Source organism: Ictalurus furcatus, chromosome 1 (assembly GCF_023375685.1).
Source record: "Ictalurus furcatus strain D&B chromosome 1, Billie_1.0, whole genome shotgun sequence".
In the NCBI taxonomy this organism is placed as follows: Eukaryota; Metazoa; Chordata; class Actinopteri; order Siluriformes; family Ictaluridae; genus Ictalurus; species Ictalurus furcatus.
In genome coordinates, this window is record NC_071255.1 from 14,919,737 (window position 1) to 14,945,750 (window position 26,014).

Genomic DNA, 26,014 nt, shown 5'->3' on the forward strand with positions numbered 1-26,014 from the left:
GGGATGTCACGAGAACCGATACTTCGGTACCAAGTAAGTACCAACATTCTTAAAACGTGACAGCGGTACTTGTTTTTCTGCAGTAGCGTAGGTACCGTGTGTAATGAAGCCATCGAGGTTGCACTTCTTCTGGACCTGAAGGGGGCAGCAAATACGCACAAGTGTTTTAGTCGGTCCACAAGTGGTAAAGAAGCAGAAGAACGCCAACAAGCACACGGGAAAAACTACAAAAGTTTAGCTCCACCCTGACTCATTGAGAGGAAATGTGGTATGAGTTATATTGAAATACTTCGCATTAGAGGAGGATGATAACAAACATATAATTGATGCTCTGAAGTCGGTGTGCAACCGATACTATTGTTCATTTCAAACAAAGCGAGGAAACACCTGGAATTTGGCGAAGCACCTGAAAGACGGTCCTATATTATGTTTGTTTGAGGCAGCTGGCATTGTGGCTGTGAAACCAGCTAACGTTATGCTCCATGTAATGTTTGCGATAGCCAGTTATTTGTTAACGGCTCGAACACATTGCAGTGTTATAAACTACCTCCTAATGGGCCACCATGCATCGCCATTCAGCCCGTGTCCTGTCAGCTAAATGTAGCCTAATGTCACTAATAATTATTCAAATGTTCATGCTTTTAATAAATCTTTTTGGCCTGCCACCATATCAGTGAATTTAAACTAATGCTTGCATTCAGAGTATAAGGGGTGTGTGTGTGTGCGTTTAGGAGTGCACCTCCACTGTAGCCTCCACTCATTGTCAGACAGTGTTTGATAACTAAAATATCCCTCTCTCTCTCTTTTTGCCACTATCAGCCAGAGGAGGATGTCCTCCAGGAGTTTTTAATTAAATTTTTTTATTTTTATACCACACCGTGATATCGCCTTTGGTATCGAGTATCGTGTACATTTGGTGGTATTAGTACCGACTGCTAGATTTTTGGTACTGTGACATCCCTAATGGCAGAGGCACAAAAATCAGTGACGAATGTTTTTCCTGCCCTAAAATAAATCCTATAACTTTACTGACATTGATGTAATGATTAAGTTAATAATCATTTCTGTTAGTAGCTTGAATTAATTTTTATTAATTTTTTTAGAGCAGCCATATGTAAATTTTTGGGGGGGATTTGTAACTGCTACATAGTCATATCCCTCACCATTTGGTTTAATGTAAATCAAGTCAATCAAGTATTTGTGTGACACTGCGGACCAATTATCTCCTTCAATTATAAGCTTCTTAGTATTACTGAGGCAAAACCACAATGAGCAACCAGAACAGCTTCAGTGTGCCTTGGCATAGATTATACACAGAGAGAACATCATTCTTCAAAATATATTTTAGTTGGTGTTGAAGTTGGTGGTGGAGAGCACTGTCCAAAATCTCCTACAGGTATTCAACTGAGTTTAGATCCAATGACTGAGATCTGCGAAAGCCATAGCATATGATTTTCATATAAACCATATAGTGAGCTTTCTTGCTTGCCCTGGCGACATTGTCATTGTGGAAGCGATCACTCCCATCAGGATAGAAATGATTCATCATAGGAAAAATGTAATCGATCAGAATAACTTTGTATTGATTTGTAGTGACCCTTCTCTCTAAGGGGACAAGTGGACATTGTCAGTAAAATGCCCCACAGCAGAACAGAGCCACTGTTTTGTTTTGTCTTTTATTTGTCACCCGTCTGTACGCATGTGTGCAGGATATACACAGGACTGCAGACATTAATATTATTTCCAAAATCATGATTAATTGAGAGTGTTTCTCTGAAAATAAGTTTTTTTTAAATGGCTGTCGTTCAAATGTTAGAATACAGGTCTGGTCATAGTGGAATATATTTGCATGTGTAGACATACAGATTAACTAGCACAAAGACAAAGGGAGACAGAACACACTGTCCAGCACAATATACTCACCTTTCATTGTGAAGAACTGCAGCATTATGCAGTTTAGTGATTTCACCACCTTACCATTAAGCTCCAGTCTATTTAACTCATCAGCTGTTAATTAGGAGCATTAGAGCAGGAAAACATTAAACGCTGCGGTCCTCCAGCATTTTAATTTGAGAAGCTCAGATATAAAAATCCGCCAGCAGGGGTTAAACTGAATTTTTTCGTGTGAATAAATAGAGCAGAGTTTCAGAAATGTAAATTATTATCATGATATAATGATAGAATTGCTGTGTTCTGTAGAAAAGCTTTCACTTCAAAAGTGCTACGTGTACAAGCAATAATCACTGCTGTGTAAAAACTCTTGCGGTGTCTATTTTGCTAGTTTAAAGGCTTTACTGCATCATATCTTTGCCATAAAATTAACCAGTAATTATGTTGATCCTGAAATGAATATTTCAGGGACAGAAACAGATAGAAATCTACAATGAACTGTATTGTTCCAATGTTGCTGGCACCCATGAAACAAGTCGTGCTCTCAGACCTCCTACAGCCCTGACAGCCAGTATCCTGCCCCTGCTATAATAACATCAATGTGATATTTTATCTATCATCTACTATATTAGAGAAATGAATGCTGAATTTTTCTTTACATTTCTGATCTCCAGCTAGTGACCTTTTCAGTCAGCTCCAAAGCACCTTTTATTTGTCTGTTTTATTTATCAGTGCAATAAAAAATTCTTAAATGTGTTGTGCTTGTTGGGCTTCTAGACTAAAACTACTGTCCAAAAAAAAAAAAATAATAAAAAAAAAGAACCGTTGAAAAACTATGGGATTAGATTTATAGAACGTTAAAGTATAGAACGTATCGTTTCAAAAAATTAAAAAAATATACAATGAGAGAAGAAAAACACTCTGAAACTGAAAACAGTGAATTCAGTGGCAAAAATGTAACATGGTCTTCAAATTAACACTTTTCTAAGCTTTGCTTTCTCTAATCATGGTTTATAAATGTGCTGCCAGAGATTTTGTTTACACTTTCAAAACATTTTGTTTATACTCTGCAGGTTTATGATCACCATTCTGGCACAAATCTCTCGTCTGGGCGGGGCTTAACAGCTCTTTATTCTTATCGGCTAGTGAGATTTGGTTCGACAGCTCCCTGACCAGGATGTAGAGACTTCGTTGTCACGAATTTTGGAAGGCGTTCTGGATGCGGTTCTCTGTATAGTTATAGTATTTGTACTTTGCTGAGGAAATTACTTACTTAGTATAATTAGCTCTTAATTAATATTTGACGTTTGGGTAGTCTCATACGACTATTTTATCGAGATGAGCTCTCAGGAACATTGTCGTCGTCATTATCATCAACGTCATCCTCCTCCTCAGCTGGACACTCGAGCTGTTGATCCAAATCTCACTAGTCAATGAGAGCAAAACGCTGTTAAGCCCCGCCCACACAAGAGATTTGTGCCAGAATGGTGAACGTAAACTTGAGGTGTAAACGAAACGTTTGGCAGCACAAATTCATAAACCATGATTAGCGAAAATGAAACTTCGAAAAGTGTGAACAAAGAAAGCAGTTTGTTTGAAGACCATTTTAAACTGTTTTAGAGTTTCTTTCTTCTCTCTCATTGTATATTTTTTTAAATTTCTTGAAAAGTTACATTCAATACTTTTAGCAAAAATTTTATTCCATAGACAACACACATGCTCTTACTGTGCAGTCCATTCAGTGATGTGAATAACTGCACACTTTTTTCCCCCCAATTACAAAGGGAACTAGGGCAGATACACATCCTTAATGTGGTGGTAAGAACACATAAGACAGATATTCAAATATAGCACACAAATACACGGGCAAGTCATAGTGTTTATAGAAAAAAAAAATTTAGTTGATAAACCTTGTGTCCCAAAATCCGTATTTACTAAGAATATTTGTCACTACTCATTATTTTGCATGACACCACAAAGGTATTGAGATGAATACTGTGGGCTTTTTTTTTGCAAAGATATTTTAGACAATGATCCAATATGAACAGCATATGAATAGATACTCCACAGTGCTGAGCTGATTTTCTACTGCTACATTTGCAGTACAATGTAAAACTTGAAGTGGTGTTACATCTTAGATAAAAAAAATTAAAAAAAAACAACAATTAGTATGTAAAATATTATCCCACTTCGCTTTTCTCCCTCCTCTCCATCAATAAAAGTACAACAATATTTCAATATTGTAATGAGTTTCTGTGTAGCAGTACCATGAACACTGCTGAGTATGTTTACTAATATGTAGAAAACTAGCATTAAAGAGATCAATAAGATGAATTGGCCACTGAAACACTCCGGTACAAAAGTGTATCAAAGCTCACAGCAATGACATCTGCTTCAACTTATCACCGTAGATGACAAAACTACTTCAGACACCCTGTAAGTACATCATTTGTATAGTAACACAAGGAACAGTTATGCCTCGAGATGTGCTCTGCTGGTAGATTTTTTTTTTAAAGAAAAAAAAAAGTCAATAAATAAGTACACTTCCCTTTCTTTTCTCATGGATGGTGTAGCTTTGCATAGCAGGGTTGGACCTCAGGGTCAGGCTGAAACACACTGACCGCTGAAAGTCCTGCCGTGGTCCATGACACCAGTGATGAAGGTGATGAGGATGGTTGTGGTGATGCTAAAGATGATGAGGATGGATGGTTCAGTAAACCCAGTTAACCGGTACCCATTGAGGCTCTGCGCACAGCTGCTCCACAGCCGCCTGAAGTTTCTCAAAAGCCTTATCCAGATTATCGTTCACTATTGTCAAGTCAAAGTAATGGTTGTACGCCCGTTTGATCCTGGCACTCTCGTCCACTGTTTTCTTTAAGTCCGTTTCCTGCGAGAGAGACGCAAACGTCAGTGTGCGTCTTCAAAGCATGCAAACAACTAAGTGTACACACATTTAAGTGTACACAGTCTTTAATGTCTTGGCTGACAGGAGAATACAGTTGAGTTAAATATGAGACTGACCGTCAGTAGTTTGGTGGTGATTCCTGCGTCCACCACAGCTTTGTGCATGGCTCGTAGTGTGTCCAGCTCGGGAGCAGCGATGAAAACCACAAACGGCATAAACTCCGCTGTTCTTAACACCTTCAGTGCCTGGCAATGACGGTCATTATTCAGTGATTTATTGGAGTCATATTGTCTGTTATAAAAACTGATTTATCTACACAATAAACCTGGCCCTGCACTATACACAAAATTGCATCTTTATTTTATCTTTATTTATCTGCAGAGGCTGAAATATTTGTTACAATGTTGATATCATAACATACTGATGAGCTATAACTCATCAACAGAAGCAGGAAGAGCTTTTACTAATAACTCAGCTTATCTAAGTATTAGTACTGTCCAAAACTTTCTAAACTGAATTTAAATTAAACCACCAAAGGAAACTGTCACTAAACAAATAACATTATATTTATTATATACAGGGTTGGGAGGGTAAGATAACAACTCTGAGTCTTCTCCTATAATGCCTGATGAGATTGGAGATTACATGGCAAGGGATCTGAGACCATTCCTCCATACAGAATCTCTCCAGATCCTTCAAATTTCAAGGTCCATGCTGGTGGACTCTCCTCTTCAGTTCACTCACAGGTTTTCTATGGGTTTCAAGTCAGGAGACTGGGATGGCCATGGCAGGACCTTGATTTTGTGGTCAATAAACCATTTTTGTGTTGATTTTGATGTATGTTTTGGATCACTGTCCTGCTGGAAGATCCAAACACGGACCATTTTAAGCTTTCTGGCAGAGGCAGTCAGGTTTTCATTTAATATCTGTTGATATTTGACAGAGTCCATGATGCCATATATCCTAACAAAATGTCCAGGTCCTCTGGCAGAAAAACAACCCAAAACATTAAAGAGCCACCATCATATTTAACCATGGGCATGAGGTATTTTTCCATATGGCTATCTCTCTGTGTGCGCCAAAACCACCTCTGGTGTTTATTAACAAAAAGCTCCATTTTGGTTTCATCTGACCATAGAACCCGATCCCATTTGAAGTTCAGTAGTGTCTGGCAAACTGAAGACACTTGAGTTTTTGGATGAGAGTAAAGGCTTTTTTCTTGAAACCATTCCAAACAACTTGTGGTGATGTAGGTGACTACAGATTGTATTTTTGGAGACTTTCTGACCCCAGGACGCAACTAATGTCTGCAATTCTCCAGCTGTGATCCTTGGAGATGTTTTGGCCACTCGAACCATCCTCTTCACAGTGCGTTGAGACAATATAGACACACGTCCAATTCCAGGTTGATTCATAACATTTCCAGTTGACTGGAATTTCTTAATTATTGCCCTGATGGTGGAAATGGGCATTTTCAATACATGTGCTATTTTCTTATAGCCACTTCCCATTTTGTGAAGCTCAACAACCTTTTGCTGCACATCACAGCTACATTCCTTGGTCTTACCCATTGTTATGAATGACTAAGGGAATTTGGCCTATGTGTTACCTCATATTTATACCCCTGTGAAACAGGAAGTCATGGTTGAACAATTTCCTGTTCATATTCACCCAGGTGTACTAAAAATTTTTTAAATATCAATGGGAATATACTTCAAATATATTTTTCTCATATGAATTCATGGGGTGCCAATAATTGTTGCACACCTATATTTAACAAAGATATTTTTAATAAACCTGTGTTTGCAGTTGTTTGATATCCATGAGAGCAGAGTATTTTTGTGAATCTTTTAAACAAAAGATCAAAAGGTTAAACAATAAAGACAAATTTTCACAGCCTTCTTTGCTCATATTTACCAAGGGTGCCAATATTATAAGTTTGATTTGTAACATAATGCCTATGATCTCAGCCCAATTTTAGCAATGCCATGACCATTGTGACTGATAATTCTGTGGCTTGTTTCTGTGGATAATTAAGTGGCTGTTGGAAATTGGACGAATTATATTACTTACATGTAATCCCTTATGCTTCGTTTGTTTTATATTTAATTAGAAAATTACTACGTACACTGAAAATATGTCAAAAAAAAATGTAAGTATGCTACAGATGACATGCACTCATTCAGAGCACCCTTTCTACATCAACCCAATCAATCGAGTGTCACAGATTGGAGGAAAAAAACAAAAGATCAGAAAACACCAGTTGACTTATTTTACGTGAGTAAAAACAATGCATGCATAACCTGATATTAATGTTGTCAGCAAATCTGCCATGGTACTGTGGTCAAATACTGATCCTGTGGTTTCTCTGTCTCCCTACAGTCACGTCTATGATTTTTACCTTTAATGCATAAACATGGTGAAAATTCTAGAGTGTAATTTTGGTTTTCATAAGGACACCCAAGAGTAATCATTTTCCTGTAAATTTTAGCTAAACTTGAATAACATAAAAATATTTGGCACAGGCATCATTTCCACTGGGAACAAAAAGGATATGACTGCGATATACCTGGGATATGTTTTTCCATACTGCTTTCCTGCAGTAAACTTTGTTCTGACAGCCCTTATAAATATTGCTCCACTGTTTTTAATGATAAAATTCAGTAAACATTTTTATTTACTTCTGTACTAAAGTCCAGACACCTGCTGTCACCGCATTGACTTTCTGTTCTGCTCACCTGTGGGTTGACGTCCAGTATGCAGGTGCGACCGGCATTTACCACCTCGTGAATCGAGTCGATTTTGGTGCCATACAGATTCCCATCATACTCCCCATGCTCGAGGTAGCGGCCGGCTTTAATGTCCACCTCCATCTCTGCTCTGGACACAAAGCAGTATGACTGACCGTCCTTCTCTTCGTCACGTGGCCGCCGACATGTGACTGATGGGAGAGAGAGAAACCATGGGATCAATATTTCACCATAATATCTTAACAGTACTGCTAACATTAATATCAGGTTATACGATACTATTGAAAATATTAAACTGACGGATGAGAACAGACTGTTAGGAAAGACATGCACTCCAGGAGTAGTTATTAAACCTACAAGGTACAGTGGTGCCAAAGAGCAGTGGGTTTAACATGATCAGCCTGTTCTTCAGGCTTCTGCGGCCAACACCCTGAGCACCAATCAGGATAAGTGTCTTCCTCTGGAATGGAGGCATCCTAGCTACCTCCTCATAGATTTGCAGCTCATGACGATCAAATTCTAATACAAACAGGAAGTGGGTGTAGATGACAGGAAAAGAGAAAGAAAATATTAGATGTGCCCATGTGTCAGACACCTCATATTCCAAAAAAAAATAAATTCCACTCTTTAAAATAAACAATACAATAAAACTTCTTCCTGTTGTGCCAACCTGCATTTTTTGCTGTTAAGTACATCATTTTCTTTTTCTTCCTTTTTCCAGTTATCGTTCCACAGAGAATTCCTGGAATTTAAGAAAAGGGAAATCACATTGCAGTGAGAGAGGAGTATGACTGATACCAAATTCATACTCCTCTCTGATCTAATAACAGCATTCAAAGAAATATCATTATAGATATCTATCATTTTGTTTATAAGGGTTTAAACAAAAAAAAATTCCTAACATACCTGAGCCTTCCATGTCTCTCCGTACAAATGCTTTCCTCTTCTCTTCCAAATACTGGCTTGGGATGAGACCGGTGCGGCCTCCAACTACACTACGTGCCTGAGGGACACACAGGTTATCATGTCAGTGAGTGCTTACACAACTCAATGGGTTACTTTTAATTTAGTTTCATGTAACTCTACATGAATGGTATTAAACTGTATACAATTTTACATGCTGAACTGGCACAACAGACCAGAAACATTCAGATGTGCTACCAACCTGCCACCAGTTGGGGTCCTCCCTGTTCACAATGTGCAAGATCTCTCCTTTGGAAAAGGCCAGACCTGCTTCTTTACAGGGAATGAGGTTGTCTGTTTCAGGGTTGTACTTGAAATGAGGTCTCAAATACACCTAAAAACAGAAAGTATTATTTTTAAGTGAATGTTAATTGAAAGCATGATCACTCACACACACACACACACACACACACACACACACACACACACACACACACACACACACACACACACAACCGGTCAAAAGTTTGGGGACACGTAACTGAAATGTTTCTCATGATCTTAAAAACCTTTTGATCTGAAGGTATACGATTAAATGTTTGAAATCGGTGTTGTAGACAAAAATAGAATTGTGCCAACATATTCATTTCTTTCATTAAAAAACTAACAATATTTTTTTTAAATGGATGACTTGGAGCAAAATATTTCAAAAAGCAGCCGATAAGTGTCCAGTATCGGTGGGGATTCCTTTAATATTGTTTAAAAAGCATCTCAGGGAGATTCCTCAAGAAAATGGTTGAGAAATTGCCAAAAATTTCTGGAAATTCTAGGCAAAAAATGCGTCTACTATGAAGACACTAAAATGTTAAATTATTCTGATTTATTTTTGATTTTTTTATATTCCCATAGTTCCAGTTGTGTTACTCCAGAGTTTTGATTACTTTTTTATTATTATTCTAAAATGTATGCAATGTGTGTGTGTGTGTGTGGGGGGGGGGGGGTTAGGGGGTCTAAACTTTTGACCGGTAATTTATATATATCACTCTAAAGCACTATAATTTTAGAGGCAACTATGGGGGAAAAACACAAGTGTATGTAGTAGGTTTAATATTCAAAGACAGCTTCATTGAACTTATAAGTGACCACAGAATTGAGTGTAAAGGAGGACAGGACAATCTTCAGCTTGAACATGCAACTGGCTGACATGCTGCCTTTATTCATGCTGCAGATGGTGCGTATGCATGTGTAATTCTGTGCACTCAGTCTATTTGCATGTGTCAGGAGAAACGAACATTCTTTTTTTTTTACAAATGGATTGGTGGAAAAACATTTTTTTGTTTGCCGTCTGACATCTACAGTATTTCTTTAGTTTTGAATTGGCTGTATGAGGCTAAATAATTCTTCCTTTGCACAGAGTTAGTATTACTCTGGAGCTGAGTCCTACCTTTTACAGTTGAAAACCAATTTGGATCAATACAAAATGATATGGACAATCTTTTAGTTCCATTTTTAACTTACATTTATAAACATAGTATAGCCCTGCTTTTTCCCCAAAAATTGTTTAATTAAAAAAATGTCGCATAACTAATTTTGTAGCATAACAATGTCATCTGAAGCAAGTATAGGAGTCAGCCTTAGTGCAAAACCAAAGAAGCAAATGCCAGACAACAAACATGTCTGAAATGACTACATTTAGAATAAGTGAAAATGTATGCATATTTGTTTTGTTTTTTTCATCAAGCATTTCATTAACTTCATCAGTTAACGTAATAAACCGACCGTCAGTCCTCTTCAAACGAGATGATCTGCAATATTTGCATGAGATATTATTAATTTTACAAATGAATAGCTTAACATGCTGTATTAATGAGTTATAAATCTCAAACTAGACTCTTAGTTTGTCTTTCATGTAGCTCTATGCTTAAGGCCAAGTAGGATATTGTCGACAAGAAAGCATAGCATGTTTTTACAAAAAATATTTAGATGGCTTTTAACCTTAGTTCCTGTTGTGTGTACTGTCAACATACAAACTCTGCCTGTTCTCTAAGCACAGTGAAATAGAGCAAAGGGCACTTGTGTGTGAGAAACTGCTTTTATTATATTACACGTCTGCATCACACGAGGTTGCGAACAGACCTGTATCACTGAATGTAAAGAACATTTCGCTCTGATTTCACTCCAAGAAAGCCATAAAGATTGAGTTAACCTATTTCCATCACATCCCAGACCTCCTTAAAGAGTATGTGTGTATGTGTGTGTCCATGTTCCTCTCTCCAAGTCTCTCCTCCCATCTGTCCTAGATAGCACAGTGTGTTATTAATAGGAATGGGCAGGCTCAGTTTCAGCTGAGTGGCATTCTTCCGAGTCAGCCTGAGGGCAAGTCTCTCCTCCTTGTGTGTGACTGGAGAATCAGACCTCTACTCCTCTACTACACCAGTTAACAGATGAGTAAAGAGACCACAGCCAAGATCAGTGCACGTCTGGACTGACCCTAAAAAATTTGAAGTATATAGCCATGTACAGTAGATAGAAAACTATTTCCTTTATACTAATACCCTGTGAAATATAATAACTGGCACAAAAGCTAATATGGCTCTAGAGTGGGCACATTTTAACTCTAGACCTTTCTAATTCTAGCTACTCCAACTGCATGTTTATCTACAGTCTGACAGGTTCATGAAGCTCAGGTGAGGACACAGTTTGATAAAATCTGCAGTGTACCAGTTTGCTGTTTTCCGTTCACCAACCTGTGCAGCTGTGGGTGTGTCTCTGTAGCTGGGCAAGATTTTGAGGGTGACGCTTCCATTGATGTCCTTCAACATCTCCTGCAATGCCGTAGGATCGCTGCCCACTTCCTGGCCATTCAGCTCACGGATGACGTCGCCCGTGTGCAGCATGCCCTGCCTGTCAATCATGCTGCCATGGAGAATGCGTGCGATCACAAGCTCGCCATTCTCCACTCGGAATGTCACGCCCTAAAAAAGACCACATGCTTTGAATCTTATAGACTTTGTGTGCACGCACAGAAACAAGCATTCACCACATTAATTCTGTGATCACAGCTTTCAGCACCCACATCTCATAAATTCCACTATTCCCAGACAGCCTTTCTTTTTACTAGTTGCTAAAGTTCAAATGACCTCTTAAGTCCACTCCATAAGTTCCGTAAGTTCCAAAAGGCACAAGGGGTAAGCCATAAGCCATTATGCTCTTAGACACCATTTTGAGTCTCAGAAACCCAAACCAAGATATTCAAACCCAGCAACGATCACTAGGATATCTGTCTGTGGATAACTGCCCCTCACACATTTCAATACATACCAAGAATAAACATTAATAAACAATCAAATATCAACACAAATTCTTTACTACTTATATACATTCACTGGACACTTTATTAGCAATCATTTTACATGGTAGGATTCCACAATGTGTTAAAAACATTCCTTTGTGAACATTCCATGTTCACATGATTGCATCACTGCAGATAATTACTGCAGATTTGTCTGCTGACAATCTCCCATTCTACCACATCCAAGAGGTCCTCTATTGTATTCAGAGCTGGTGACTGGGGAGGTCACTTAAGAACAGTGAACTCATTGTCATCTTCATGAAACCAGTTTGAGACGACATTTGCTTTGTGACATAGTGCATTATCATGCTGGAAGTAGCTATTAGAAGATGTGTAAATTGTGGCCATGAAGGGATTCACATGGTCAGCAACAATACTCAAATAGGCTGTGGCATTCAAACATTGTTTGTATTGGTGGCCCAATGTGTGCCAGGAAAACATTCCCCACACCATTACGCCACCTCCACCAGCCTGGACTGCTGACACAAGGCAGTTTGGATAAATGCTGATGTCAAATTCTGATTGTGACTGTTGTGCATGAAAATCCCAGGAGATCACTTTCTGAAATAGTCAAACCAGCCCCATAGGGCACCAACAACCATGACATTCTGCTCTTTGGTTTGAATATTAACTGAAGCATGATAGGCTGACTGTACTTAATAAAGTGGCCAGTAAGTGTATAGTATATTATTGTACTATATCTTTTCTGGTCTAGGTGCATTAGGCGAATTGGGAAAACATTACTATTATTTTTAAATAGTTGTTTTTTATTCCAGTTTAAGTATTAGAATATGCTGCCTCAAAAAAAGTTTGAATTATGACAAAGGTCTTTTGGATAATAAAGCAAATTACAATCTGGTGTCTAGACAACACAAGATGTGGTTCAGAAACATACAATCCAATTCTGACGGGCTGAAAAGTACATTAGCTCCCTCACCAGCGGCTCTCCTGCCTTCTTCTGGATGCTGATCATACGCACAGTGTCCACTGGCATAAGAGAGGTGCTGCTCTTGGTAGTGTTGTTTGCCGCAGATGGAGGTGTTTCAAAGGATTTAGCAGCCACCTGATCGTGAGTTTCCATTAAGGACTGGAAACATGAAAACATATCAGCAAATGAGCTAAATTCAATACATACGGTCTTATGGGGACTTTTCATCCCGTAGGAGCAGCCATAGGCACTACCGCTTATAAACCCCTATGGAGGTAATGAACTTGTAGATGAGGGCAAAGCCACTGACTGGCCCTCCAGAACCATAATTGTGGAACACTGACACAGAGCCACCAAACAGTTGTTATTTACTGCTCCAATACATGTATTAAACCTGGTATTTATCTACTGAATTAAATCAAAATTCTTTGAGCAGGGAAATCATTTAAAAAATATGATTAACAAATAAAAACTTCCCAGGATAATTACAGAATTTACTTGTACCACAGTGTTAGCTGCACACTGAACACCACTTATTTCCAGTCCTCATGAATTAGTGAAGATTACCAGAATCAGTGTCATTGTCACCTGGAAATGCGGTTCCTTGAGAATCTTGGAGAGCTCTGCTGCGCTGTCGTTATGCTCGGCCAGGCCACTGATGTCAGACAGAATCTCGCTCACCAGCTCCACGTTGTTGTTCCGCACTGCCTCGAGCTTCACATCCTCCAGTCTCTCATGAGCCTGGGGAAAGTGATAGACCACAGTCACTACAGAAAGAACTGTCCCTGGCCTCACATTATCTTTAGGATAGGGGATTACATGATTACACTGATATAACACACTTGGAATTATGCCGTGACAAAGAAATGTTATATAAAATAAACTATTAAATAAAAGCTATTTTGTATTTTACATTTTTAGCAGTATTTCTGCTTTGCACATTGTTTCCGTCTCATTCAGAAGGCTTTATTTAAAGATCCCAAACAGTGGAGCCAACTATTCTTTTTTTTTTTTTTTTTTACTTTGTCCTCCATAATACTTCTGTTCTTGGCTCTGTCCAAAGTTGATTGATTAGCTTATCACTTTCTTGTTTCTGCCCCTGGCCATGACTCCTGAGGGGGAATGCAATGCATAAATTCCTAGTGGGACTGTAGCTGACTGCAAACATTACGCTTCTTCCAGGGATTGTGTTGGGTGTAGACAAAAACACATACCATATCAAGAAATTGGATATACACAGACATACACAAAAACACACACACTGACATGCAATGTTTGCTAAAATTATAATGACTTCATACGCATATATAATTTTAAAAACAGATGCGCATGAGTGAATTGCTGATCAATAAAGCAAATAAACAGACAAGGTTTTGGGTACCTTGGCCAGAGAGCGGACTATGGGACTCTCCATGATGCCACGGAGGAAGATGAGGTCAATGTCTTTGGCGCCAGTGGAGGGAGGCAGCTCCTTGAGGTTATCCAACACTTTCTGCATAGCTACAGGAGAGATATAACAATTTACATAAGACAAAAATGCACTCATATAAAAGCAGATTCCAGTTTCAGACAGAACATTCATTTATTGTTTATTGGGAACCCAAGTAACATTATGAGATGCCGTGAAATGACTCAAAACCCCCTTATAACAACAAGCACAATTATATATTAATGCAGTTTTTAGTTTGACTGAAGATGGAGAACAGGTGGGTTAGTGAATTAGGGATGGATAGTATGATGTTACAGTGTAATTTCAGTGCTACATATAGTCACTATGTGGATTAACATTGCAGTCTTGTGCCTCATGCCATCAGTGTCAACAGCATAAATATCAATACTGTAAACAGTGTCTGGAAGGAAAAAAAAGACATACATTATATCTAGAATTAATTCCACAACCCACTCTGTGGTGAATGGTCTACCTAAAAAAGAACTCAAAAGGGAACTCATCCTCTTCTGCATGTGACACTGTCATTATATTGGTTTAGAATGGTAAAAGCAAAATCAAAAAGGATTTTTAAAAATCTATTAGCAGACCGATGCCACGTATTCAGCCATCTACTTTCGCTAACAATTCTAATAAAATTAATATTCCTTTCATCGTCACCTCTACTGCACTTCAAAACCTGAATGTCTAAAGAAAGAAGACCAAAATCTCAATTCCATCAAGCCTCTCCAAACTACATATCAGTCTTTAGAACAGACTGAAACATTCATTCATACTCTGTACATGCTATTTTGTTCAATCATGTCTTTTTTTACTTATCTAAAACCGTATAAAATACAGCCACATATCAAAGTACAATGTAACACTACAAATTGTTTCAGAATTCAAAATGGTAGCTAAAAATACACTCGTCTGCAATCAACTCCTGAAACTTGCTCAGTGTCACCAGATTAAGCAGAATTCCCAGTGATTGTGCCGTTTGGTGTTTTTTTTAAATCACCTCGGGCCACAAAAAAATGGGGCCTTGGGTTAGAAGCTGTAATCTATCAAAGGTTCATTTAGGATCTGATTAAAAGTGAAATGGGGAAGATTTTAAACCAGCATCCATTCTTGCAACCTTGAACTAGTTGTGGGAAAGTCATTACCCCATCTCAGTCCCTTGTCCAATTTGCACTATTTGTGCATTACTTTACATTCATTAACATTTTATAATAAGAGCCAAAGATAATTAAGTATAATTAGTGGCCAAACACATAAATTGTTTATTGACGTGCTTCTCTGGCACTGAAGGACCACTTGCTACAAAAATAATTGTTTATTAGTAATTATTAATGCTTTTTAACATTACCACTGAGAATTTTCACATTCTGGTTTAATGTTCAGGTTTAATCAGGAATATCAGCCAAATAAATTACTGCAATAGCACAAAAATTTTAGTATTTGTGTTTTAGTTTTCATCAGATTTGTCCTGTATTTCAGCTAAAACTTCTCATATACGTTTATTACTGCTTTAGATTTCAAACCCTACTTCATTTGTTAGCTACACTTCTGTGAAAAAGTATTTGATATCCTGATTTCTTCTGTTTTTGTGTATACCTCATACTAAATTGTTTCAGAAATTAAACATAAATCTAGGATAAAACAAAGGCAACCTGAGTAAACACAAAATACAGTTTTTAAATGATAAATGTTATGTATTGAAGCAAAAAAGTAAGAAAATATATTTGCCCCCATAGTTACTAATTCCCTGCATTCATAATGGGGTTCAGCTGGAATAGACACAACCAGGTCTGATTACTGCAAACCCTGTTCAATCAAATCAACGCTTAAATAGAACTTTTTCAACAGCATGAAGTTGGTTAAAAGGTCTTACCAAGTAGTTTTTGACATGTGTGATAGGTGTTGGATATCTTCTTTTTTGCTTCAATTAAAAAAATATATATAAGAACTGTATTGTGTGTTTACTCAGGTTGCCTTTGTTTTATGTTGTATTTTGTTTGAAGATCTAAAACTATTCAGTATGCGATATACACAGAAACAGAAGAAATCAGTGGTGGCTTAATGGTTAAGGTGCCGGGCACCGCCAAGCTGCCACTGTTGGGCCCTTGAGCAAGGCCCTTCACCCTCTCTGCTCTAGCTCTAAGGGGCACAGAGGGGCGCAACCCTGCACCTTGACTCCAACTTCCTAACAAGCTGGGAAATGCGGAAAAATAATTTCATTGTGCTGTTATGTATAAAATAAAAATCATGATGGCTATATACATCAAATCACTTAAGAAGCAGATATTTACAGAGGGATGTGAAAACCTGTAACCACTTCCAACAATGTGAGTAACAGAGGTAGAAATCTTTGAGACTGCATTGTTCAGAAGGAGGGTTTTGTAGTTGGGATTGTTAAGGGTGCTTTGGAATGATTAAAATCATTCTCCAGGAAGACAGTCATGAGAAGAAGTGAAACAATAAATTTAAACTTATTAAACTTATTTAATTCTATGAGAAGAGCGCTTACGCACACAGAACAGATAACAGCGGTCATAGTCTCAAATGTTTAAATGACCTGCACAGCTTTTATAAAACCTTAATTCAGTAAAGAACAAGGTGCATCAGTTAAACTCCACATTAAAGAGTCACCTACATTTCATATAGCACCACCACCTATCAATACAGAAATGGCAGAGCAAATGGATCAATAAATAATGCATCAAAAGCACTCAAGCTACGACAAACAACTCAAGTGGCTCTAAATGGGCCGATTCATCACGAAGTGACTTCATTAGCATACTGCTAAGCATTTCCATGGTGAGAACACCTACACAAAAACCTCTCGCACAGCAAGGTCACAAACTGTACAACAACAAAACACGCTCTTCCAGTTCCAGATTTACTACTATCACCACTTTTTCTCCAGCAGTCTCTCTTGAACAATGAGAATAATTTGATACAAAATAAAAAAATAATCATTTGACCCACTCTGCTTCTAAATTTAGAAATGACCCATTGTGTTGCTGTTTCTACTACAATCACATGGAAGAACTGGGATAAATCAGGCAAGTGTGAAGTTTACCAGTTTGGATATAAATAAAAGTTTAAATTTGAAGCCTTTTTATTGAAGCCACTGTAAACATTTCCACCCAGTAAGACATGAGCATACATGGGTTACTCACAGCACAAGCTATAGTGATCATTCTGTCTAAAGAAGTGAAGAGATGCATTTGATTTTTAATTAATTCCAGGGCAGATGTTGAAAAGGCCACCATCTGGTTTCTTCTTATCACCAGATAACTGGGCCATTGATTAAGGAAAGTAAATGAAAGATTAAATGATGACATGTCAGGAAACACACTGCCTTATAACATGTTACATCAGTGTAAATAATATTTTTTTGTATCTTGCTTTTTGTGTATGTTCCATAATACCACACTAGGAAAAATGACAGGCAAACAGCGAAATACATTCTTGAGGTCACTGGTATGAAAAAACTAATAAAATCTGAGGAGACTGGACTTTATACAAACAGCCCAGGATCAGGTGGATCAGAAAACAAGCTCTAATGAGACTACATATGAGTGGCGGCCTGGAAAAACCCTTCAGATGGTGAAATTTGGACATTTTCTACTAAATAAAGTTTTGAATACTACATGTTTTCCTGAATCCTGAACTGATATGGTTCTCTTTTATATAGCTCAACCAGAAATAAAGTTACCACATTTTAAAATCTGCTTACCCCCAAAAGTGAAGGAGAAAAATCACATTTAAAGATTTCATTCCAACTCCAAAAGAAAGATGTCCAATCTACCTCTACATTTATAACCTAATTTCCTTAGTGGGGGGGGGGGGTGTCTCTCTCCCCTGTCGGTCACAGAGACACTAGCCAATACAGGGAGTCTGTGAGCTCATGTATGTGGAAGAGGGCTGACGTGTGATGCAGCATAAGCAGCAGTTCGAAAAGATGGGGTTCGTTGGCTTCATGTGTCTCAGAGGAAGCATGTTAGCCTTCACCCTCCATTCGACTTATATCAGAAGTGGAAAGTCAGACCACTGAATTATATCATTTTTTGACCTCTGTGCATTCAAGCTACAAAGTTGGAAAAAAAAATAGACTCCAGAAAACAGTGAACTGTGGATGCTCCTGGTTGGCACAACAGAAAAAGTGTTCACCCTATCATCTGGAGATCTGAATCCTGGTGATGCCATGGATGGACCTCTAAGACAGAACAACTGGCCATACTTTCTGGTTACATTTGACTTATCTGGGAATTCTCAGGTGGGTATGATTCAGTGAGTTTATTGCTTTGAGTTTATATTTTTTTTATTTTGTCCGTTGTTACCTGTTAAGCAGTTAAGCGTCCTTCTTTTTTTGTTTTGACAATGTGACGTTGGAGGAGCATCATACACAAGGTAAGGTTATAAAGTAGCCTAAATAAAAACATTTACATTAAAAACATGTACATCTTAAAGTACATAATGAAATATGACTGGTTTTCCACCACACGCACGTCTGCTGTTAGACCCAGGATTTGTTCATACCCTCTTTGGCTGCTGTATGCATCTTGGGGGTTTTATTCTCTGCAAACTTTGTTTGTGTTGCCTTAGAAATATATTTTGTTCTTGTCTACCTTTAGTTTCCTTCTTACTTCTTTTCTTATTTTCTAAAGATCTCCATCAATTGATTTAAGTCTTTCAATTCCAGCCTACACATCCCCATGGAAACATGAAGCTGAAAAAATATGTAAAATAGGTCATAGATAAAAGTCTAGAAACAACAAAAGCTGCAGTGACAGTGTACATTAATGCAACAGATTCAGCGCTCTTTAGCATATTTAAACTAGTCACCTGCACCTTCAGATCTTTCATTTAATTTTCAAGTAGAACAGTCCCTGCAGTTAAAAGTTGTTGAAAGTATGTACATTTCTTTAAGGCAGATAAATGCATTTTAAAATATCACAATTGGGAAATGGTAGCGGAGTGGTTAAGATGTTGCTCTTTTGATTGGAAGGTCAGGAGTTCAAATACCAGCACTGCCAATCCCACAGTCACTGCTGGGCCCTTGAGCGAGGCCCTTAACCCTTAACTGCTCAGTTGTATAAATGAGACAATTTATAAGTTGCTCTGGATAAGGATGTCTGCCAAATGCTGTAAATATATATATTTTTTAATTTAATTTATTAAAAACCTTCAACAAAGCTATTTATCATTTAAAATCCTTTTTGCAGCACCATGTCACTGTGTACATATCTGTAAGAAGACAGGAATTCTGATCTGCCTTACACAATAAGTCATGAAGCAGAAGATCTCTTCCTCAGGGGCTTACCTGTACCAGACTTGGCATTAGCAACAGTCATTATTCCTAGACCTTAGGTCAAGTCACAGCTTAAAGAAAACTTGTGGGAGTCTTCAGAATGAGATCAGCACACCTAGAGGACTGGAGGGAGACAAAACCTCTACATGAGAAAAGGTACATTTACACAAGTGAATGAATGTGAATGATATTGTTACAGTAAGGTAAAGCATGTTGTGCTGTTTACTACAGGCCTAAGCTTGTCTTCATAATAAAACACAATATTACATTTTTATTAGAATTTGTCTTGGTGTTGGAGTCAACAACATAGAATCTTTTTCATGCAATATACAATCATTCACATAACAGAGAGTAATTTACAGTAAACATACACTAGACTAGGAGTCCTGTGAAATGACATATAGCTCAGGGCCACTGATATTATTCCATTTCCCAAATCTATTTCATCTCCCAAAACAATGCTTGTAGGTGGACTGGCTAAGCTAAATTGCTTCCTGACCAGGATAAAGCAGTTGCTGAAGATGAATGAATAAATATTAGAGATGCACCGATGTATCGGACGATAAATATTTTTCACGCTATGGGCCATCAGCCAATAGTTTAAAAACATCCGATGATCAGGGCCAATTATATCCTGTCAATCAAAAGTGGGCGGGAAAACACATCGATTTCGTGCTGTGTGTACAGAAGATGTCTCTTCTGTGGAATGACAACAAAACTGCAGTTTGTAAGCTCTGTAAGCTCTACACTGATAAAATTTTATACCGGAAGTGAGCAGAAGTGAAGTGGGAGTTTCGCCGTCGAGTCTAATTTTTATTCCACCACCCCCCCTGTCAAGCTGCTCGCGTTGAATTAAAGCGCCAGTACACCGTTGAAAGATTTAAATGAAGATGAGTTGACAAAAGTATATATTGCACATAAAAATTTATATATGTAGAGTAGTATATTTCATATCCAGTTAATAATATATAAAAAAGTTTCAATTATATATTACCAGTTTGATGTCAGTGATGAAGTAGAAATGCTTTTGTTTGTGGTGAGTGAATGTGAAGACTAACAGGAGGTTTTTTAGAATTAATAACATTCAATAAGTCAAGAAATCTTACTTTAATCTTCAGAATTTAGTTCATGTGTTAATGTTAATTAGAGTAATGTGTTTTCTGTTTATGAGACCAGTTACTGTGAAACAACTTGTTGAAATGGAGAGAATAAAGTTTTTATTTGCATTCCTTTCAGAATTGTGAACTTAATTATTATTAATTTAAAAGAAGGTATAAAAGGCTATGGGTTATCTGTATCGGCCGATATCACTCTGAATAAATGGTTATTGGTATCGGCTGAGAAATTTAGTATTGGTGCATCTGTAATAAATATTTCCATCTACATGAATTCAGTCCAAAAACAACCCTTATAGCCATACTTTAGTCCACTACTGACTAAAACCTTTACCTCAAAAGTCTAAAAGGGCTGAGTGATATGTAATATTGATAATGTCTGACTAATGACTGACTCCAGTGTTCCTGATTTAGCAGCCTGACTATCAGGACATGAGAGGAGCAAACTTCACATAACAAACAGTACAGAGACTCACTTTGATGAACTAATAATATTAATTGCACATTTCGACTGTATAAAATATTTTTCCATCAAACCCAGCATGTCTAATCTTCTGGCCTATTATAAAGCTCGCTGGTTAACTCTTTATTATTGACAAGCGTGCAAACAGTCATTTTAGCAAACAAATCAAGGCCTCACCCTATTCAAATAAGAAAAGAATCCAAGCCAATCTCTGCTTGCACACAGATTTTGAGCAAATACTTTCGCTTAGTAATGGTGTATGTGGAACAAGGAATAAAACTATAGAAACATCCTTTACATTTCTACTATTTCAGGTTTCTTAAATGTTCTGGGGAAAGATTATTCAAAGTAGCTGTGGTTCTAAAGGGCCAGAGTCCAGCACTATTTACCAATGTCCCTATTCAAACAAACCTGATTCATCGTATTAGTTCATTACTACCTTTAGTAGTGGAACTGGAAGTGGCAGAAGAAATGGCACCCTACCTTGGGTTCTCTATAAATATCAAATGGACATTATGGGTATTCTGTACCTGCTAGAGTACATCATTTGGGCACAAACCTATTGTAGTGCATAAATATCCACTACATTTTTCAGACATGCCCAGAAGTGAATAGCTGACTAATTCCAAAGAAAAACACAAGTCAGCTCTAGTAAACCTTTATCAAATGAAAACACTAACGACCATACACTTATGACTAACCTGTCAGCCCACTCGACCCTGTCCATCAATGGAAAGGGACACCATTATTATTTGATTGGGATACATTTTCATAGTGTATGTTGGGCTGGTGTGAGTGTAATAAGAGCAGCAATGTTGCTGGGTTTTGTTTTGTTTTTAATACCGTGTACTCTTGCTGACCACTTGGTCCAGGTACCTTGTTAGTCCAGGCTTAGACCAATGTCCACCAGCATTTAATCAGTGTTACTTTCTGACCACAGCACTTCTGGTGGTTGGATATATTTGGTTGACAGACTGTCTCTAAACCCAGAGGTGACGTTGTCCATGCCACCGCCACACAGACTACCATACCACGACCATGTCCACATCAATGCCATGCTGAGAATAGGGGCGTAACGATCCAACAATTTAAATCGATGCATCTATTTAAAATGTCACAATTGAAATGAACTGAGCATAAATATATGAACAATCATAAATCTGTTATTATCTATTATAATTGGTTATAAATCTATTATTATCAGAAAAAAGACAAACAACTGGTGTGTATAAAATAATTCATATTTGCAAAAAACAGATGTGTATATAATTTAATAGCCTGGCAACACTGACTAGTCCTTCTTTAAGTCGTCATTAATCACGAACTAACAGATGACACACTCCAGATTCAGTGGAATGGTTACACATTGAATCGCTGCCTTTTGAAACTAAATTGTATTAGAAGCCTGAGGTTTAACCCCCTAGGTGAGAATACTGGTTTTTACAAGTGCTAGAGCAGGGATGTCCAAGCTTACATTTATAGCATTTGGCAGATGCCCATTATCCAGAGTGACTTTATCTCATTTATACAACTGAGCAGTTTTGGGTTAAGAGTCTTGCTCAGGGGAAAGCACTGGGAGCTTAATTTGGTAAGGTCGGTAAGTAGACAACAACAGCCCTTGCACAAATCAATGTTTCACACATTCTCACTTGCATCATTGTGCCAGTAGCATGCTTCCAGAGTTCAACTACATGGCATATGTACCTGATAAAACTGCTAAAAATTACAGGTACAGTGTGTGTGTTCCTAATACACTGGCAGCGCAGTGTATAATAATGTTTTGTTACTCCACCAAGGAGCATCATTTGAAGCATATTAGTCATGAAAGGCATTGACATCTGTGTCTCTGCCTCAGAGTAAATTACATCCCATTTCATGAATCACATCAGACACGTATAAGCAAGACATGGCAAAGATCCATTTCGACAGACACACCTACACGCATGCATCGAGCATATGACTTTACATAACACACAAAAGTAGGCCTGTAGCGAAAACATATCCTCCACTGTTTTATTAGAAAAGACCTCATACTGTATATTAGCACAATTTCTTTGCTTTTTAATCAATCTACTCTGGTTATTTATGGCTGCAGTGCTCATGTACACAGCCGGATCTGGACAAATTAGCTGAATTAAAGGGGACCTATTATGCAAAATTACCTTTTACATAATGTTTGACCATAAATGTGTGTCGGCAGTGTGTGCACACAACCACACAACCCTATAATGGTAAAAATCCACCCATTCCTTTTTTATATATATATTCCCCATACATCATAAACAGTGACTGAAAATGAGTCGTTAGTGTTTTCTATCCAATGTGACATCACGTTGGAACAGGCTCCGCCCACGACTGGTGACAGACTCTGCCCTATGAGCATAGCTCCTCCCCTGAGTGAGCTGCACACAGTCCACCATGTTCTCTGTGCTGGAGCAGCTACAGTGATGAGAAGAATGTCTCAGCTTCGTAAGCTTTGTAAGTGTTCTGTTGTTAGCTGTAACATTGAACATAAGAGTCTTCATGTACTGCCAGCATCAGAGCCACTGAAGACACAGTGGAGAAGTTTTATTTTTGAACGAAATGTGCCCCAGAAAATAGCTAAATTTGTATATGTTTGTGCAAATCATTTTACACCTGACTGCTTTGTGAACGAGGGTCAATACTAAGCAGGATCTGCTGAAAAGTTGATTCTCAAGCATGGATCAATACCAGCTGTTTGTGATCCAGCTTCATAGCCCAGAAATACCAGCTTCATATCCAGAAGTATCGCACTTTATATTTTGTGAATGTTTGCAAATCGCCTTTAAGAATGAGCTTGTTAGCAGATTCCTAAAATTACCATTGTATCTGATTGTATTCACAGTAGTGATGGGCGATATGGACTTAAAACTATATCACACTATTTTCTTGTATTTATTGCGATAACGATATCAGTGACGATGTAAATATAGTACCATGCACCACTGTTTTTAGCTACGAGTGATAGCTGTGATCTTGAGAGCCTCAGAAACACAAACATTGATCTAAAAGTAAAAATGATTTTCTGTAACCAAACCAGTTCCAGATTTTAGAGGTAGCTCCTCATGTAGCAATGAACTCCACCTTCCCCCGTACTTGTTTTTGCTCTGCACGTGAGCTGCGAATGGGTTGCACACTGTCGCACACAGAAATATGTCATCAACTAGGCTTTATTATTATTATCGTGGGAAGACATTCTTATTGTGGGGAGAATTTCTACCGGTATATTGCAAACGATAGGATATCACCCATCCCTAATTCACAGAGACCAGAGCTATGTCATCATTTTTATTTATAACCCGAAAACGCTTACTGTCTGTATAATCCATACATACAGGGCTGAACGCCAGTATTTACAGTATCAGTCATATTGGTGCTCCTGACTTGTTGTAGCTGTAGTATCCCAAGCACAAGCTTGGGACACCTGAGACTTATATTACATCTTGCAAAAAGGTGTATAATAGATCTCCTTTAAATAAACCTATTACAAAGTCAAGGTTAAAGAGTGCAAGTGATAATAGTCTGCTTATACACAGGTGTGAAACTAAACTCCCCCATAAACAGTGTCATATGTTTACAAAGTCTAGCTAGACAGACATATTCAGAAATATATGTCCTTATTATAGATACAGTGTATCCCCCATCATAACCTGTTTATATTTATGTGTCTTCAGCAGCCTGATGAGTTTAGAGGAGCATGAAAGCTCCTGTAAAACCTTCCTAGAGGCCATGTACAGAGTCAAAGGGACGACAGGACGCAGAAGAACAAGGAAGAGGAGACATGTGAGCACACCAGCCATGAAACTGTCGACAAACTGAAGTAACATGGCGCAACCTGTTTTTTTGTTTTGTTTTTCTAGTTATATCCATGTCCTACAGTTAAACTAGAGCTAAAGCACGAGTCTCAAACCTGTGGCGAACTGTAAGCTCTTCACTACTTCAATCTCCACGCTAATTCTTTCACCTCCTGTGCTTAGCGGATACGGTGTAACTTCTACAGAGTAGGGTGACCCGCTGTGAGTAAGGAGTGGATAAACCTGAATGAGTCTCGCTGGAAGTCCCTGTGCGACATTAAACCGCAAGTACACACACTCTCCATTCAGCACTGAGCCAACCATGTAGCTTAGCTTAGCTAGCACGCTTAGCGAGAGCACCAGTTGAGAAGCATACGGCTGAGCCAATTAGCTTCGTGACATGATATTAGTAATATCGAGAATGAACGGAAAAAAGTTTACTTCAGGCACTTCAATCACTAAACCAGGAGCTGGATATCGAGACGCCGTCTGAGCTCCGCCGGTTTCTACTGGTCACCAGTTAAAGTGTCTGTTTGTAACAGCTAGCCAGCTAACAACCCTTGTTTAGCCAACCAGTATCAGCTGGTTATTATTAGCGAGCTAGCTAACTGGATTTAGCTGGTTATATCTGTATGATGGGAAGTAGCCAGCGGCTAATCCCTGTCTGAACCGAGCAGGCAGCCACGTGCAGGCCCGTGACACTGTCACTCTCCATGCTAATAATACGAACATGAGCAGATCAGAAGACTGCTAATAAAAAACAAATGACTTACCCAGTATTCCCGTATGGTCCCGTCCCGTCCCGGTAAGATGGGCACAAACCCCCCCCACCCCTCTCTCACTCTCTCACACACACAGAACGTCCCACAGCAGCCCGGGGAAAGCGCTCATCCTCTGCTGTCAATCAAAGTCATTAGCACCGCCTCCATCCAGTGACGTCTCTGCTCCATGGCCATCTGACACGCCCCTTTACGATGCAGATGACACGGATTCACGAGCCTGGAGGCTTTAATAGAGCCTTCTGTCCTCCGTGTAATCTAAATGTGAGTGTTAGTAGTGTGTAGCTTAGGTTTTAAAGGAAAGCATTTAACGTGTACGTGTTCGTCTTAAACACCATTTGCCAAAAAACAAGTATTTCCCCCCGGGT

General features: G+C 38.4%; 1 protein-coding gene across 2 annotated transcripts; it reads right to left on the minus strand.

Annotated features, from left to right (window-relative positions):
* Positions 1-3,751: 3,751 nt before the first annotated feature.
* Positions 3,752-26,014, minus strand: pals2a (protein associated with LIN7 2, MAGUK p55 family member a). 2 transcript variants are annotated; one of them, XM_053628015.1, is made up of 13 exons: positions 25,641-26,014; positions 19,487-19,597; positions 14,110-14,228; positions 13,317-13,469; positions 12,738-12,887; positions 11,196-11,423; positions 8,711-8,842; positions 8,452-8,548; positions 8,216-8,287; positions 7,903-8,064; positions 7,534-7,736; positions 4,912-5,040; positions 3,752-4,777 (listed from the first exon to the last, which is right to left on the minus strand). In XM_053628015.1, the coding sequence occupies exons 2-13, from the start codon at positions 19,515-19,517 to the stop codon at positions 4,601-4,603; spliced, it is 1,653 nt and encodes a 550-aa protein (XP_053483990.1). In that variant the 5' UTR covers positions 19,518-19,597; positions 25,641-26,014; the 3' UTR covers positions 3,752-4,600. The 2 variants fall into 2 exon arrangements, with proteins under 2 accessions (XP_053483990.1, XP_053483997.1); XM_053628022.1 differs by lacking the exon at positions 19,487-19,597.

Coding starts and splice junctions, on each gene's coding strand:
- pals2a (XM_053628015.1), bottom strand. CDS start 19,517: ATGACTGTTGCTAATGCCAAGTCTGGTACAG. Junction 8,065..8,215: donor CTTAACAGCAAAAAATGCAG/GTTGGCACAACA, acceptor TGTTTGTATTAG/AATTTGATCGTCATGAGCTG. Junction 7,737..7,902: donor CTTTGGCACCACTGTACCTT/GTAGGTTTAATA, acceptor CTCTCCCATCAG/TCACATGTCGGCGGCCACGT.